General features: G+C 45.9%; 1 protein-coding gene across 1 annotated transcript; it reads right to left on the bottom strand.

Annotated features, from left to right (window-relative positions):
• Nucleotides 1–9,572: 9,572 nt before the first annotated feature.
• On the bottom strand, nt 9,573–10,002 carry LOC101607602 (proteasome maturation protein-like). Its single transcript, XM_045137855.1, is given in 2 exon segments — nt 9,573–9,848; nt 9,850–10,002. Coding segments are annotated over 2 exon segments (429 nt in total).
• Nucleotides 10,003–16,995: the final 6,993 nt, after the last annotated feature.

The following is a 16,995-nucleotide window of genomic DNA, read 5'->3' as shown; positions in this document are numbered from 1 at the left end:
ATGCTGGGATTAAAGGTGTGAGTCACCACACCCAGCTAGTTCCAAGGATTTCTGTTAGCATTTGAAACCTTCTAAAGGCTAGGCTACCAGAAACATTCCCAAGGTAACTTGGTTCTTTCTACCTGTCCATCTCTCTCTTAGAACCCTTCTGGCAGGGCCTTTGCAAATGGACATGCTTGTAAGCCTCAAGGGTCTGTCACAGCACTTTAGAAACATCCATAAGGCGACCTGAGACTGAGGTGGCCGAACAGCTCTGGATTTCTGCCCTTAAGACTGGTAACTTTTGGGCTGGAGAGATGGCTTAGCGGTTAAGCGCTTGCCTGTGAAGCCTAAGGACCCCGGTTCGAGGCTCGGTTCCCCAGGTCCCACGTTAGCCAGATGCACAAGGGGGCGCACGCTTCTGGACTTCGTTTGCAGAGGCTGGAAGCCCTGGCACGCCCATTCTCTCTCTCTCCCTCTATCTGTCTCTCTGTGAAATAAATAAATAAATTAATTAATTAATTTAAAAAAATAAAAAAAGACTGGTCACTTTTGCTCTTTCTGCCACCTCCATGCCATCCATACTTGAGGAAACCTGGGAAACTTCAGGGCCACTTGGACCACCAGCGCACTACAGGTACCAGAAGCACCCAGGAGGCAGAGGGAAGTAATAATGCTGGTGGCACGCATCACCACACGGTCAAGACGGGCAAGTATCACCCACGGTGGGGAAAGTTTGTGTGAGGCATTACCACTTAAAGAGGAGCCAGGCTGGCAGCATTGATTAAACTGAACATTCAATAAGCAAGGCACAAGTAAAACCTGAGCCATCCCCACCATTGACAGGGTACAATTTTGACTACCACAAAAATCTGGGGAAAACCAACTCTTTCATCAGAAGAGGTGAGAAGGTATTGTAGATGCCTCTATCCTGGTGACTTAAAGCTATGCCAAGAGATTCATTAGATGCTATTTAAAAAAAATAAAGGTTGGGGGCCAGGGCATGGTGGAAGGCAGAGGTAGGAGACTACATAGTGAATATCAACATCAGCCTGGGTTAGAAAAACCAAAAAAAAAAAAAAAAAAAAGAAAAAATAATAACTAAATAAAGGGTCATGGTGCTGAAGAGATGGTTCAGCAGTTGGTCAAGGTGCCCACGGTCTACTCTCCAGGTCTCATGTAAGCCTGACTCAAGGTGACTCAAGTGTGCAAGGTCACCCATACACACAAGTTGGCACACGCCTCTGGAGTTTCATTGCAATGGCTGGAGACCCTTGAGCACCAATTCCCTCGTCTTGCTCTCACTGTCTCTCAACAGAAAAAAAGGGGGGGAGGGGCCTAGAGGGATGCCTTAGCAGTTAAGGCGTTTTCCTGCAAAGCCAAAGGACCCAGGTTCTATTCCCCAGGACCCACGTTAGCCAGATGCACAAGGTGGCACACGCGTCTGGAGTTCTTTTGTAGTGGCTAGAGGCCCTGGCCCGCCCATCCTCTCTCCCTCTTTCCCTGTCAAGGAAATAAATAAATAAATAAAAATAAAAATTTAAAGAATAAAAGGGGGAGAGCTGGGAGTGGTGGCACACACCTTTAATGCCAGCCCTCATGAGGCAAAGGCAGGAGGATTGCTGTGAGTTCAAGGCCAGCTTGAGACTACATAGTGAATTCCAGGTCAGCCTGAGCTAGAGAACCTACCTCAGAAAACCAAAAAAGGGGGGGGGCTGGGGAAATGGATTAGTGGTTAAGGTGTTTGCTGCCTGCAAAGCCTAAGGACCCTGGTTGGATTCCCCAGGACCCAAATTAGCCAGATGCACAAGGGGGTGCATGTGTTTGCAGTGGCTGGAGGCCTTGGCGAGCCCATTCTCTCTCTCTCTATCTGCCTCTTTCTCTCTCTCTGACACTCTCAAATAAACAAAAATGCTTGAGCTAGAGAGATGGCGTAGCGGTTGAGCGCTTGCCTGTGAAGCCCAAGGACCCCGGTTCGAGGCTCGTTAGCCACGTTAGCCAGATGCACAAGTGGGCGCATGCGTCCAGAGTTCCTTTGCAGTGGCTGGAGGCCCTGGCGCGCCCATTCTCTCTTTCGCCCTCTATCTATCTGCCTCTTTCTCTGTCTGCCTCTCTCAAATAAATAAAAATCTTTCAAAAAATAAATAAAAATTTTAAAAAGACCCTTACATTTGGCCAGAAATGGTGGTGCACCCCTTTGATCCCAGCATTTGGGAGGCAGAGGTAGGAGGATTGCCGTGAGCTCCAGGCCAGCCTGAGACTACATAGTGAATTCCAGGTCAGCCTGGGATTGAATGAGACCCTACCCTGGGAGGGGGGGGGGAGGACTTATCATTTTGCTACACTCATGAATGAAAGCAAAATGTCAGGATTAGAACCTCCACGGCCCCTAGTTGAGAAAGGTTCCTGGCTCTGTCGCTCCCCTCAGAGGTTCCCTAGAGAGAGGCTGGATGCTGCTCCTTGGAGTCCTGCTTTTGGCGCCCAGCTTCATCCGACCTGGGCCAGAGCTGGGGAACATTCTGACAGGTGCAGTTGTTTGTTTTGATGGTTCTGGCTGGGGTTGAACCCAGGGCTCCAGTGGCTCAGGAAAAAGGTTCTGGCACTGAGCGACACTCCCAGCCCACAAATACTATTGTAGTGCCACACACGGCGATAAAAGAGATTAATTATTACAAAGGTTGGTGAGAATCAAAGGGGGGCTGAGGCGGCCCTTTCTGCCATTTGCCATTCCATTCTGGAGGAACGTCTTCACCCGAGGGGCTGCGCTTGCTGCTCAGAGGTAGGCTGCTCATTCTGCTCACAGTCCTGGATCCCACGCTCAGCATCGTAAGAGAACACAATCAAATCCTTATCAGGTCCTGTCGTCTGCTAAAGAGATACTCCCTTGTCTTCTACAAACGGCATCTGGGAAGCAGCTTTTTTTTTTTTTTTTTTTGCTATCCTGGGTTGCTTAGTGTTTGTGCTGCTCTGTTCCAAAATTCCTCTCTGAATTCCTGGAGTGTCCAGCCCCGGCTATCTCATTGTGACATCTCCCCTTGTTCTTGACACCAGGTCAAATAGCTTTGTAGCATCTCAATTCTCAGTGCCATTCAGGAGCTGGTGAATGTTAATGAGTTCTCCCCCTTAATCTCTTCTCAAAGGAGTGTTGATCCTTAATTTCTCCAACTTTCTTTTTAATTATTTTAGCTCCTTGTGTCATTCCTTTGGCCTCAGATCATTCCTACTCAGTTTAAAGGTCACATTATTTTGGTTGACAAAGTGCCTAGAGTTGTATACATTTGGCCTCAGACTCCTCAGGCAAGCCCAAGCCATTGCTGTGATTTGTTTCATTAGATAGACACTGAAATGTCCATTTAGGTAGAAAATTTGGTCTCTGGCTGTCCTCAGGAAGTTTCTAATGCAATTGATAAAATGATAAAATAATTGGTTTTAATAAGTATCTATACTGCTTATATAAGTAGTGCTAACATTATAAAAGACTATTAAAGATAATCTAGTCCGGGCTAGGGGTGTAGCTGCTGTAAAGGGCTTGCTTAGCATGCAGGAAACCCTCGGTATGATACCAGCTTCCCGTAGACCAGACACGCTGGCACACATCTCTAAGCACAACACTCGGAAGGTGGCAGGAGATGAGAAGTTCAAGGTCCTCCTCTGCTACACAAAGTTCCAGGCCAATCTGACCTACATGATATTCCTACCTCAAGAAAACGGGGGTAGGGCTGGCAAATGGGAAACTGGGGAGATAGCCCAGTGGTTAAAGACTTTTTTTGTTTTGTTTTGTTTTTCGAGGTAGGGTCTTGTGCTAGCTCAGGCTGAACTGGAATTCACTATGGAGTCTCAGGGTGGCCTCGAACACATGGAGCTCCTCCTACCTCTGCCTCCCAAGCGCTGGGATTAAAGGTTAAAGACTCTTGATTGAGCCAGGCGTAGTTTTTCAATGTAGAGTCTCACTCTAGTCCAGGCTGACCTCAAGTTCATGGTGATCCTCCTACTTAGCCTCCTGAGTGATGGGGTTAAAGGTGTGAGCCCCCCACATCTGGCTACAAATTTCATTGATTTATTACTTATTATTTGCAAGCACAGAGAGACAGACAGACACACAGACACACAGAGGGAATGAGTGTGCCAGGGCCTCCAGCCACTGCAAATGAACTCCAGATGTAGTACCACCTTGTGTATCTGGATTTCCTGGATATTGGGGAATGAAACCTGGGTCAGGATCAACTCAGGTCCTCTGTTTGGAAGGAAGCTCTCTCTCTGTCTGTCTCCCTCAAATAAATAAAAATGTTGCCAGGAGCAGGGCATGGTGGCACACGCCTTTAATTCCAGCACTCGGGAGGCAGAGGTAGGAGGATTGCTGTGAGTTTGAGGCCACCCTAAGAATTCAAAGTGAATTCTAGGTCAGCCTGGGCTAGAGTGAGACCATACCTAAAAAAAAAACAAAAACAAAAAATGGTGCTGGGGCAGGCTAGAGAGATGGCTTAGCAGTTAAGCGCTTGCCTGTGAAGCCTAATGACCCTGGTTCGAGGCTCAATTCCCCAGGACCCATGTTAGCCAGATGCACATGGGGGCACATGTATCTGGAATTTGTTTGCAGTGGCTAGAGGCCCTGGCACGCCCATTTTCTCTATATATCTGACTCTTTCTCTCTCTGTCTGTCACTCTCAAATAAATAAATAAATAATCAAAAACTATATTTAAAAAAAAATGTTGCCAGGCGTGATGGCACACGCCTTTAATCCCAGCACTCAGGAGGCAGAGGTAGGAGGATTGCTGTGAGTTTGAGGCCATCCTGAGACTACATAGCAGATTCCAAGTCAGCCTGGGCTAGAGGGAGAACCTACCTCGAAAAACTAAAAAAAAGAAAAGAAAAAATGTTGCCGGGGGCAGAAGGAATGGCTTAGCAGTTAATGCATTTGCCTGCAAAGCTGAAGGACCTAGGTTCAATTCCCCAGGACTCAACGTTAGCCAGTTTCACAAGGGGGCATGTGGTTTTGGAGTTTGTTTTCAGTAGCTGGATGCCCTGGCGCACCCATTCTCTCCCTCTCCCTCTTTTTCTGTCAAATAAGCAAATAAATAAAAATAAAATATATTTTTTTTAAAAATGCTGCCTGTTCAGGTGTGGTGGCACATGCCTTTAATCCCAGCACTCAGGAGGCAGAGGTAGGAGGCCACCCTGAGACTCCATAGTGAATTGCAGGTCATCCTGGGCTAGAGTGAGACCCTACCTCAAAAACAAAAACAAACAAACAAACAAAGGAGCTGCCGGGCAGCGGGCGTGGTAGTACACACCTTTAATCCCAGGAGACAGAGGTAAGGGGATCACCATGAGTTCCAGGCCACCCTGAAACTACATAGTGAATTCCAGGTCAGCCTGGGCTACAGCGAGAGCCTACCTCAAAAAAAAACAAAAGGCATCATAGTGCCTGACACTACCTAAACAAGACCATCAAAAGAGGAGGAAAAGATCATGACATCAAAATTAAAAGAGAGATTGAGGGCTGGAGAGATGGTTTAGTGGTTAAGCACTTGCCTGTGAAGCCTAAGGACCCCAGTTCGAGGCCCGATTCCTCAGGACCCACGTTAGCCAGATGCACAAGGGGGCGCACACGTCTGGAGTTCCTTTGCAGTGGCTGGAAGCCCTGGCATACCTATTCTCTCTCCCTCTATCTGCCTCTTTCTCTCTCAAATAAATAAAATAAAAATGATCATAAAAAATTTAAAAAAAATAAAGGAGAGATTGATTGAGATGGGGAGGTGGTATGATGGAGAATGGAGTTTCAAAGGAGAAAGTGGGGGGAGGGAGGGTATTACCATGGGGTATTTTTTATAATCATGGAAGTTATTAATAAAAATTTGGAAGAAAATAAATGTTGAATGGTGAACTATGAAAAACACATTGAGCTCACCAATCCATTCAACAGGGTGGAGTTTCTATATGTACCTCAAACCCACAACCAACACAGGGTACATAGCACTATTTAATAACTTTTTTTTTCTATTTTATTTACTTATTAGAGAGAGAAATAAAGAGATAAAATGTGCATGCCGGGGCCACTAGCCACTGTCAAGGAATTCCAGATGCATGTGCCGTTATGTGCATCTAGCTTATGTGGGTTCTGGGGAATTGAACCTGGTCCTTCGGGTGTTTTGGGAAAAACTGGGTAGGTAGAGACACAGAAAGCACACACAAGTCTAGAGTTGGTGAGAGCACCTGCACATAGTGGATTCGGAGATCAGAGAAAATGATACATGTAATTAAAGTAAGATGTCATACCAACGATAAAGCAGAGAGAAGTGGAAAAATTTAGATCACAGAACAATGCGCTGGGCATGGTAGTGCATGTCTTTAATTCAAAAAAGAGGTAGAGGTAGGATTGCCTTGAGTTTGGTCCAGCCTGAGACTACATAGTGAATTCCTGGTCAGCCTGGGCTATAGCTAGACCCTACCAAAAAAAAAAAAAAAAAAGGAAGAAAGAAATGCGGTCTGGAGAGATGGCTCAGCAATTTAAGTGTTTGCCTGTGAAGCCTAAGGACCCCAGTTTGAGGCTCAATTCCCCAGGACCCACATTAGCCGGATGCACAAGGGGGCACACACATCTGAAGGTCGTTTGCAGTGGCTGGAGGCTCTGGCGCATCCATTCTCTTTCTCTCTCCCTCTTTCTCTCTGTAGCTCTCAAATAAATAAATAAAAAATAAATATTTTAAAAAAATCTCTCTCATTGCAAATAAATAAGTAAATTCAAAAGTTAAAAAAAAAAAACAACAACAATGCAATGCTCTCCCAGCCAGCCAGGCTCCGGTGTGTTCAGGCAGCACAGGCTAAGAGATAGAGAGAGAGACATTGAGAGTCTCATCCAAAGAGAGAAGAGAGGGAGGGGCTGGATGTTATTTACTTAAGAAAGAAAGAGGCAAACTGGGCGTGGTAGCGCAGGCACTTGGGAGGCAGATGTAGGAGGATCGCTGTGAGTTCGAGGCCACCCTGAGACTACAGAGTTAATTCCAGGTCAGCCTGGGCTAGAGTGAGACCAAATCTCGAAAAACTAAAAAAAAAAAAAAAAAAAAGAGAGAGAGAGAGAGAGAGAAAGAGGCAGATCAATAGAGTAAGGGAATGGGTGCACTAGGGCCTCTAGCCATGGCAAAGGTACTCCAGAGGCATGCATACTTGGGTCCTGGGGAATTGAACCTCAGTCCTTTGGCTCTGTAGACATCTTTTCTTTTTAATTTTTCTTTTAAAATTTTGTTTTATTTTTATTTATTTATTTGAGAGAGAGAGAGAATGGGAACGTCAAGGCCTCCAGCCACTGCAAAGGAACTCCAGATGCATGCATTGTGCATGTGGTTTACCTGGGTACTAGGGAATTGAGCCTTGAACTGGGTCCTTAGACTTCACAGGCAAGCACTTAACCACCTCTCCAACCCTATAGATAATCATCTTTTTTTTTTGTTTGTTTTGTTTTGTTTTTCAAGGTAGGGTCTCACTCTGGTCCAGGCTGACCTGGAAATAACTCTGTAGTCTCAGGGTGGCCTTGAACTCACGGCGATCCTCCTATTTCTGCCTCCCAAGTGCTGGGATTAAAGGCGTGCGCCACCACGCCCGGCTTAGATAATCATCTTAATTGCTAAACCATCTCTCCATCCCAGCTGCAGTCCTTATAGCAGCAGATTCAGGTATGTAAGGGGAAGACCTGATTGGCTAGTAAATTTGAAGGCTGAACCTGAGGGCTGTTCATGCTGAATGGGGCCACAAAATGCATGTTAAGTCTCCCTCAGAGGCTCAAGAGAGAAACCTGAGAGCCAGTTGGATGTCTTCTTGCTATGTGTGTATAGGTTTTTTACTTCCTCCCTGAAAAAAAGCATTTAGGAACAAAACATTGTAACAGTCTTAGACAATAGGAAATGGTTTGTGTCATTGCAACAAGACAGAAATTTAAGTGGAAAGTGGCAAAGAAAATCAGAATCAATATCTATTGGGAGACTTATCTGTTTGTTTGAAAGGAAGTTTGAGTTTTTGTTACATAAGGAGCCTTTTGTTTTGTTTTGTTTGTTTTTCTGAGGTAGGGTCTCCCTCCAGCCCAGGCTGACCTATGTAGTCTCAGGCTGGCCTTGAACTCATGGTGATCCTCCTACCTCTGTCTCCCAACTGCTGGAATGAGAGACATGGGCCACCATATCTAGCCCATGAGGAGCCTTTTGATACGAGCCTAGCTCTTATGAGGAAGAGGTTTGGCTGTCTTAGCTGGACTGATTTTTCACTCAGTGGCCCAAACTTTAGAATTGACATTTATTTCCACTAGAGGTAAGCACAGCACTGGCCCTGGGAGCCAGGAGGATGTAAGTCCCTGATTTAGCTTTAAGGTCTCCCCCTAATAGCAGGGAGATTTTGGCCTAATTAAAAGGGCATGGAAGGGCTGGAAAGATGGCTTAGCAGTTAGAACTCTTGCCTGTGAAGCCATATTCCACTCTCTAGATCCCAGGTAAGACAGACACACAAAGGTGAGTAAACGCAAAGCCATACATGCCCAATAGGTGGCGCAAGCGTCTGGCATTCCATAGTGGTGGCTGGGGCTCTAGTAGGACAATTCTCTCTCTCTCTGTGTATTTCTCAAAAAAAAAAAAAAAAAAAAAGGCTGGGGTGTTGGCTCAGGGGTTAAAGGTGTTTTCTTTTTCTTTCTGTCCTTCTTTCTTTTTCTTTTTTTTTCTGAGTAAGGGTCTCACTCTAGCCCAGGCTGACCTGGAATTCATAATGCAGTCTCAGGGTGGCCTTGAACTCTCATTGATCCTCTTACCTCTGCCTTCCAGGTGGTGGGATTAAAGGCGTTCACCACGACATTTGTGTTTTCTTCTTCAAAGCCTGCCTGCCCAGGGTTCCATTCTCCAGCCACCCATGTGAAGCTGGATGGACATTCCTTTTGTGTGCAATGGCAAGTGACTTTGCTATGTTTCTCCATCACATACCCATGCAAACCCAATAAATAAAAATTTAGAGGGCTGGAGAGATGGCTTAGCGGTTAAGCGCTTGCCTGTGAAGCCTAAGGACCCCGGTTCGAGGCTCGGTTCCCCAGGTCCCACGTTAGCCAGATGCACAAGGGGGCGCATGCGTCTGGAGTTCTTTGCAGTGGCTGGAGGCCCTGGCGTGCCCATTCTCTATCTATTTGCCTCTTTCTCTCTCTGTCTGTTGCTCTCATATAAATAATAAATAAACAAAAGGGGGGGGGAGAAAGTAAAGAAAAAGTACTTTGGAAAAAAAAAACTACATTGGGGCTGGAGGGATGGCTTAGCAATTAAGGCGTTTGCCTGCAAAGCTAAAAGACACAGGTACAATTCCCTAGGACCCATGTAAGCCAGATGCACAAGGTAGCGCATGCATCTGGAGTTCATTTGCAGTGGTTGGAGCTCCTGGTGCACCCATTCTCTTCCTCCCTCCCTCCCCAACTGCCAAATATATATTTAAAAATGTTATCCTATCTTCTACAAAAATTACTTCTTTTTTTTCTTTCTCTTGTCAGTACTTTAATAATGTTTTATACATCAAATAACAACAGAAACAACTAAAACAGATGCATCCTGTCACCCATGAACAGCACAGCGTATTACAGTAAACCCAGCTTGTGTTCCACCATCAAGTGTGGCTCGCCCATTAGTTCACTTTGTGACGGATCATTAAGGATATCGTCAAAGCCAATGGTCTCATCATTGCCTTTCAAAACACCCGGTGAAAGGTTGGAACTTGACCGAAATGGAAGACGCTGAACCTGCAGCACTGCCTTAAACTCCATTTGTAACTTCAGGGGGTCAAACAGACCTTGGATGTTCCTCAGTGTGGAAAAATTCATTTGATCTTGGTTAAGCTGGAAATTTTTTTTTTCCTGATAGTTCAAGAGGATGGCTGGGCTAAAGTTCATTTTTCACACAAGAAAACCCTTTCCAAAGAAGATCATGACTTTCAAAAGGCCCGCTTACTGACAGTTCAGTAACTGGAATACTGTCTTTTAGCTGAGATCCAAGTTCTCTGGCGTCCATCTTCCAGTTGTCCATGCACTGCCTTGGCCGCCTCACCATCCACCGACGTTCACTCAGAAAAATTACTTTCAAAAAACCAAAAAATAAAAATAAAAATAATTACTTTACAGGCCTGGAGAAATGGCTTAGTTGTTAAGCGCTTGCCTGTGAAGCCTAAGGACCCTGGTTCGAGGCCGGATTCCCCAGGACCCACGTTAGCCAGATGCACAAGGGGGTGCACACGTCTGGAGTTTGTTTGCAGTGGCTGGAAGCCGCTGAGCGCCTATTCTCTCCCTTTCTCTCTTTCTCTGTTGATTTCAAATAAATACAAATAAAAATAAAGCTAAATTACTTTAGGGCTGGAGAGATGGCTTAGCGGTTAAGGTGCTTGCCTGTGAAGCCTAAGGACCCATGTTTACTCTCCAGATCCCACATTAGCCAGACGCACAAAGGTGAGGCAAGCACTAGGTCACACATGCCCACTAGGTGGCGCAAGTGTCTGGGGTTTTATTGCAGTGGCTGAGGCCTTTGGCGGGCCCATTCGGTATCTTATCTTTTCTCTCTTTCTTTCTGTTTAAAACGTGTGTGTGCATATTCTTAAAACAAAATAAAATAGCCGGGCATGGTGGCGCATGCCTTTAATCCCAGCACTCGGGAGGCAGAGATAGGGGGATCACCGTGAGTTCGAGGCCACCCTGAGACTCCATGGTGAATTCCAGGTCAGCATGGACTAGAGTGAGACCCTACCTTGAAAAAACACCAAAAAAAAAAAAAAAGAAGAAGAAGAAGAAATAAATAAATAAATAAAATAAAATAAAATAAAAGCACTTTATTTAGGCTAGAGAGATGGCTCAGCACTTAAGGTGCTTGCCTGCAAAGTCTAAAGAGCTGAGTTCGATTCCCTAGTACCTATGTAAAGCCAGATGCACAAAGTGGCACATGTGTCTGGAATGTGTTTGCAGTGGCTAGAGGTCCTGGCGCACCCATTCTCTATATCTGCCTCTTTTTATCTCTCTATCATAAGTAAACAAATAAAATTTTTTTTTTTTGAGGTAGGGTCTCACTCTAGCTCAGGCTGACCTGGAATTCACTTTGTAGTCTCAGGGTGGCCTGGAACTCTCAGTGACCCTCCTACCTCTGCCTCCTGAGTGCTGGGATTAAAGGTGTGCACCACCAGGACCAGTTTAAATAAAATTATTTTTTTAAAAAGAAAAAATACTTTATTTATTATTGGAGGGAGGTAAAGCTGGTGCTCCAGGATTTCCTGGTACTGCATGTGAAATCCAGACACATGTACCCCTTTGTGTTTCTGGCTTGACATGGGTCTGGGGAACTGAATCCTGGCCTGCAGGCTTTACAAGCTAGTGCCTTTAACTGCTGATCCTTCTTTCCAACCCCCATGGAACAGTTGTTTTGTCATGATTTTATGATTGGAGACACATAGAGACAGCCCGACAGAGAGGATGGGATGCGCAAGGGCCTCCTGCCACTGCAAACGAACTCCAGAGGCTCTCTCCACTTTTTATTTTTATTTATTTTTATTTTTACTTATTTATTCGAGAGGGACAGACAGAGAGGGAGAGGGATAGAGAGAGAGAATGGGCACGCCAGGACTTCCAGCCACTGCAGATGAACTCCAGATACTGCAAACGAACACCAGACGCATGCGCCCCCTTGTGCATCTGGCTAACTGGGTCCTGGGGAACTGAGCCTCGAACCGGGGTCCTTAGGCTTCACAGGCAAGCGCTTAACCGCTAAGCCATCTCTCCAGCCCTCACTCCACTTTTTGTGTCTAGATTTAAATGAGTGCTGGGGGATTGTCAGCAAGCTTTGCAAGCAAGCGCCTTTGAAGGCTGATCCACCTCTGTAGCACCACTAAATTGTTTGTTTTTTTTTAAGTGCACAAGTAACAAAATAGGAAGATCTGCACAGAAGAGACTAGGCCAATGTCGCAGTCAGCCTCATGTTGCTGGGACACAGTTACGGAGGAAGGGATTTATAGAAGCTTACAGATAGAGGGGAAGTTCCATTATGGCAGCAGAAGCTGGCCCACTTTCACAGGTCTGGAGCACCGAGAGAAAACCACCACTAACACCCAAGCAAGCCCACTCCAGCAATCCATAATGCCAGAACTCAGGCACTTTGCACAGCTTTAGCTGGGAATTCCAGATCCCCACCAAACACCTTAGGGCTGGACCCCAGGATGCGCCCACTGGCACCTCCTCCAACTTCCAACCAAGAGCCTGGAGATCTAACATTACAAGCTGTAATAAACTCCTGAACGAGCTGGGGGTCATACAAACTACCACGGCCAGTGACGGCCTAGGGTGAAGGGGGTTAGGGTATAGAAGGACCCCACTGGTGCTGAGCAGGCATTTCTTCCAGGAATGATGAAATGCTCTCAAATTCATTGTGGTGATGGTTGCACAACTCTGTGACTATGCCAAAATCCTTTTTTTTGGTTTTTGGAGGTAATGTCTCGCTAACCTGGAATTTGCTCTGTAGTCTCAGGGTGGCCTTGAACTCATAGAAATCCTCCTACCTTGGTGTCCAAAATTCATTTCCTTGTACATTAAAAATTATATGGCATACAACATGCTCCCTCCAGACACAAAATGGTCTGGATATCATGGCCTCACAGTGCCTGACTCTACCTGCATAAAAAAAAAAAAAAAGGAGGAAAAGATCAAGATATCAAAAGTAAAAGAGAGACTCATTGAGATGGGGAGGGGATATGATGGAGAGTGGAGTTTCAAAGGGGTAAGTGGGGGGAGGAGGGTGTTACCATGGGGTATTTTTTATAATAATGGAAGTTGTTAATAAAAAAAATTTTTAAAAATTATATGGCAGGACTGGGGTATATTGTCCAATGGTAGAGGGCTTGCCAGACATGTGTGAGGTTCCATTCCCAGGACTGCAAATAAATAAATATTAATTAATTAACCAAAAAAAGGGGTGGTATGTGAATCATAAAAAGGTATAAGGTAGGGAAGCATTAGTGTCAGGAGGACCGGCTCAAAGCCAGGCCCTTTCCACCATACTCCCACTTCCACAGAACCTGAGCATGGAAATTCTTTTCCCATGAAACAGTACAAAGCAAACAAACCAGCTTTGGTGTTCTTAGGAACATGGGGTGATGGTGCTCTGCCCCCTGGCAGGGGGCACCCCAGGTTGTGGAGTCAACCTCCCTGAGTGGCTGCTGCGCTTAGGACCCTGGGTGAATCTGTCCATGGGCTCTTGGTTTTTTTCCCCACTGTGTTCAGGAGAGTTCTTTTTGGCAAATTCTCACTGGTGCGAACTATTCAAAAAAAGGAAAAAAAAAAAAGTGTTTTTCCACTCTGGGGCCACAGCAAAAAGAGGAGCCTCGCTGTCATTGGCTGGAGTCCTGGTGGCAGCCAGGCAGGGCCATGTGACCTGGTCCCCAGGTGAGCTAATTAGAGGAGCTCACCACGCACTGGAGAGCTTCTGTGACCTCTGCGCAGAGCTGCCGCCCCCCGGGGGCCTCTGGGAATTTGGAGGCCGTTTTAAGATGTCTCTCCTGATGAGGTGGGAAGCCGGACAGAGTCCAGTGCTCATTGTGCTGGTGGCCAGCTCATTCCCCGAGCTCAGGAAAGTGAAGCAGGGCTCAGGGTTTTTGTTTGTTTGCTTGCTTTTGTTTGATTTGCAAAGCGGAGAGGCTGAGTGAATGGGCAAGCCAGGGCCTCCAGCCACTGCAAAGGAGCTCCATGCGCATTCCTACCTTGTGCATCTGGCCTTACCTGCGTACTGGGGAATTGAACCTGGATCCTTAAGCTTCTTCTTCTTTGCTTCCTCCTTCCTCTTTCCCTCTTTCTTCTCCCTCTCTCTCTCTCTTTTTTTTTTTTTTTTTTTTTTTTTTGAGGCAGGGTCTCACTCTGGCTCAGGCTGACCTGGAATTCACTATGTAGTCTCAGGGTGGCCTTAAAATCATGGTGATCCTCCTACCTCGGCCTCCTGAGTGCTGGGATTAAAAGCATGTGCCACCACGCCCAGCCTCCTTCCCTCTTTCTTTCCTGTCTATCTTTCTTTTTTTCCTCCCTACCTCTTTCTCTTCCTCCCTCATTACCTCCTGTTTTCCTTTCTGTCTCTCTCTTATTATTATTATTTTTTGTGTGTGTGTGTGTGTATGGGGGGGGGAGTGGAGTAGAGTCTTACTCTAAACTAGGCTGATCTAGAATTCACTCTGTAGTCCCAGGCTGGTCTCAAACTCACAGCGCTCCTCCTACCTCTGCCTCCTAAATGCTGGGATTAAAGGTGTGCAACAACAATCCCAGCCTTCTCTTTTTCTTTCTTTCTTCATCCATGTATTATCTATCTAATTTTGAGTTTGGGTTTCACTGTCATCCAAGCTGGCCTGGAACTCATTATGTGGCTTAGACTGGCCTATAGATTGTGGGTGATCCTCTTGCTTCAGACTCACAGTGCTGGGATTACTTGTGTGGGTTACCACACCTGCTTCCTCTTTAAATTTTTTTCTTCTCTGATATAAGCACACATTATATTGATAATAAAAAAAAAATCTTCTAACATACTCTTCAAAGCGTGGGGAACATTGTGGACGAGGGTGAGGAAAGAATGTAAGAGACACAAGGAGAAGATGTCCGGGAGATCTTCTCCTCCCAGGAAATGACTGGTATATCCGTGACCCCATGGAGACCACCAACCCCTACTAAAGGGGACCCTCAGAGGAATGGGGTTGGGGGAAGGAGACATAGAGCATGATCTGATGGGAATACAATCAATTTGCAATATGTTCAAATACTAGAGTTCCCAATTAAAGAAAACAAACAAAACAAAACACATACAGAAACAAACAAAAAAAGGTAACTGGGGAGAAGGCTCAGTGGTTAAAGGTGCTTGTTTGCAAAGCCTGCCTACCTGCCTGCCTACCTCAGCTCCAGCGCCCATGGAAGGCCAGGTGCGCAGTGGCATCGGTATCTGTGATCTCAGTTTGCAGTAGCAAGAGACCCTATCTCAAGGAAGGTAGAGTGCAGACTCCTTTAAGTTGCCCCCTGATGTTCACACATGTGCCTTGGAACATACACACACACACACACACACACACACACACACACACAGAAATTCAATATCTTTCTTTCTTTTTTTTTTTTTTCTTTTTTCGAGGTAGGGTCTTACTCTAGCCCAGGCTGACCTGGAACTCACTCTATTCTCAGGATGCCCTTGAATTTATGATGATCCTCCTACCTCTGCCTCTCCCAAGTGCTGAGATTAAAGGTGTGTGCCACCATGCCGGGCTCAGTTTCTTTCTTTCTTTCTTTTTTTTTTTTTTTTTTTTTTTTTGGTTTTTTGAGGTAGGGTCTCACTCTAGCCCAGGCTCACCTGGAATTCACTAGGAGTCTCAGGGTGGCCTCCAACTCACGGTGATCCTCCTATCTCTGCCTCCCAAGTGCTGGGATTAAAGGTATGCCCCACCATGCCCGGCTTCAGTTTCTTTTTTAATGTCATTTTTATTTATTTGAGAGTGAGAGAGATACCAAAACAGGCAGGTAAAGAAAGAGAGAGAATTGGGTGTGCCAGGGCCTCCAGCCACTGCAAACGAACTCCACATGCTTGCGCCCCTTGTGCATCTGGCTTACTTGGGTCCTAGAAAAGCCAACCTGGGTCCTTTGGTTTTCCAGGCAAGTGCCTTGACTGCTAAACCATCTCTCCAGCCCTCAATTTCTTTTTTTTTTTTCTTTTTCTTTTTTTTTCTTTTTATTAACATTTTCCATGATTATAAAATATATCCCATGGTAATTCCCTCCCTCCCCACCCCCACACTTTCCCATTTGAAATTCCATTCTCCATCATATCTCAATTTCTTTTTGTCAAAGTAGGCTCTCACTGTAGCTCAAGCTGACCTGTAATTCACTATGTAGTCTCAGGATGGCCTTGAACTCACAGCAATCTGCCTACCTCTGCCTCCCAAGTGCTGGGATTAAAGATGTGTGCCATCATGCCAGGCTCTTTTAATTTTTTTCTTTGTTTGTTTTGTTTTGTTTTTGAAACAGGGCCTCATGAAGTTTAGGTTAGCTTCAAACTACCTCCCAAAATGATCCTGTTATAACATACCTGTGTCTCACACACAGCTCTACAAATTTGAATTTATTTTCTTTCTTTTTCTTTACTCCTTCCTTCCTTCTTTCTTTCTTTCTTTCTTTTTTTGGTCTTTCTTTCTTTCTTCTTCTTTCCTTCCTTCTTTCCTTCTTTCTCTTTCTCAATCTCTCTCTCTCTCTCTCTCTCTTTCCTTCTTTCTTTCTTTCCCAGTCTCAGAGCATTTGTTTCAGGAGCCTATGGTTGCCCTAGGTATAGGACCCACATCTGTACTTGGCGCTGACCATCTCCCGGTGGAGCGCGGCCCATGCAGCTCGTGAGGACGCTGACCGGCGGCCACAGCGTGTCGTGGAGACCACAGAGTGGCCACCTTGCAGAGGGCGCGTCCTTCCTGAGCCTGCTCCTCCAGGCCCTCCGCGTCCTCTGCCCCCAGTTTCCCCGGGAACGTGCTGCATCCCCGCAGTCTCCAGCGGGCGGGCTCCAGTGGTCATCCACGGACCTTAACCCCTGGCAGGGCATGTCCTGCTTCACCTTGGATGCCACCATGCTCGCAGGAACCTGCACTTACCTTTATTTATTTATTTATCCAAGGTAGGGTTTCACTCTAGCTCAGGCTGATATGGAATTCACTATGCAGTCTCAGGGTGGCCTCGAACTCATGACGATCCTCCTCCCTCTGCCTCCCAAGTGCTGGAATTAAAGGTGTGTACGACCTTGCCCGGACAAATGTACCACTGAGATTTATTTATTTGTTTTCTTTTTTCTTTTTCTTTTTGGTTTTTCTAGGTAGGGTCTCACTCTAGCCCAGGCTGACCTGGTATTCATTATGGACTCTCAGGGTGGCCTCGTACTCATGGCAATCCTCCTAGCTCTGTTGGAATTAAAGACATGCGCCACCATGCCCGGTTAGCATTTTTCCTTTTTTTTTTTTTTTAAGTTTTA

The sequence above is a fragment of the Jaculus jaculus genome, chromosome 18 (assembly GCF_020740685.1).
Source record: "Jaculus jaculus isolate mJacJac1 chromosome 18, mJacJac1.mat.Y.cur, whole genome shotgun sequence".
Lineage (NCBI taxonomy): Eukaryota > Metazoa > Chordata > Mammalia > Rodentia > Dipodidae > Jaculus > Jaculus jaculus.
This window is presented reverse-complemented; position numbering and strand designations above follow the sequence as displayed.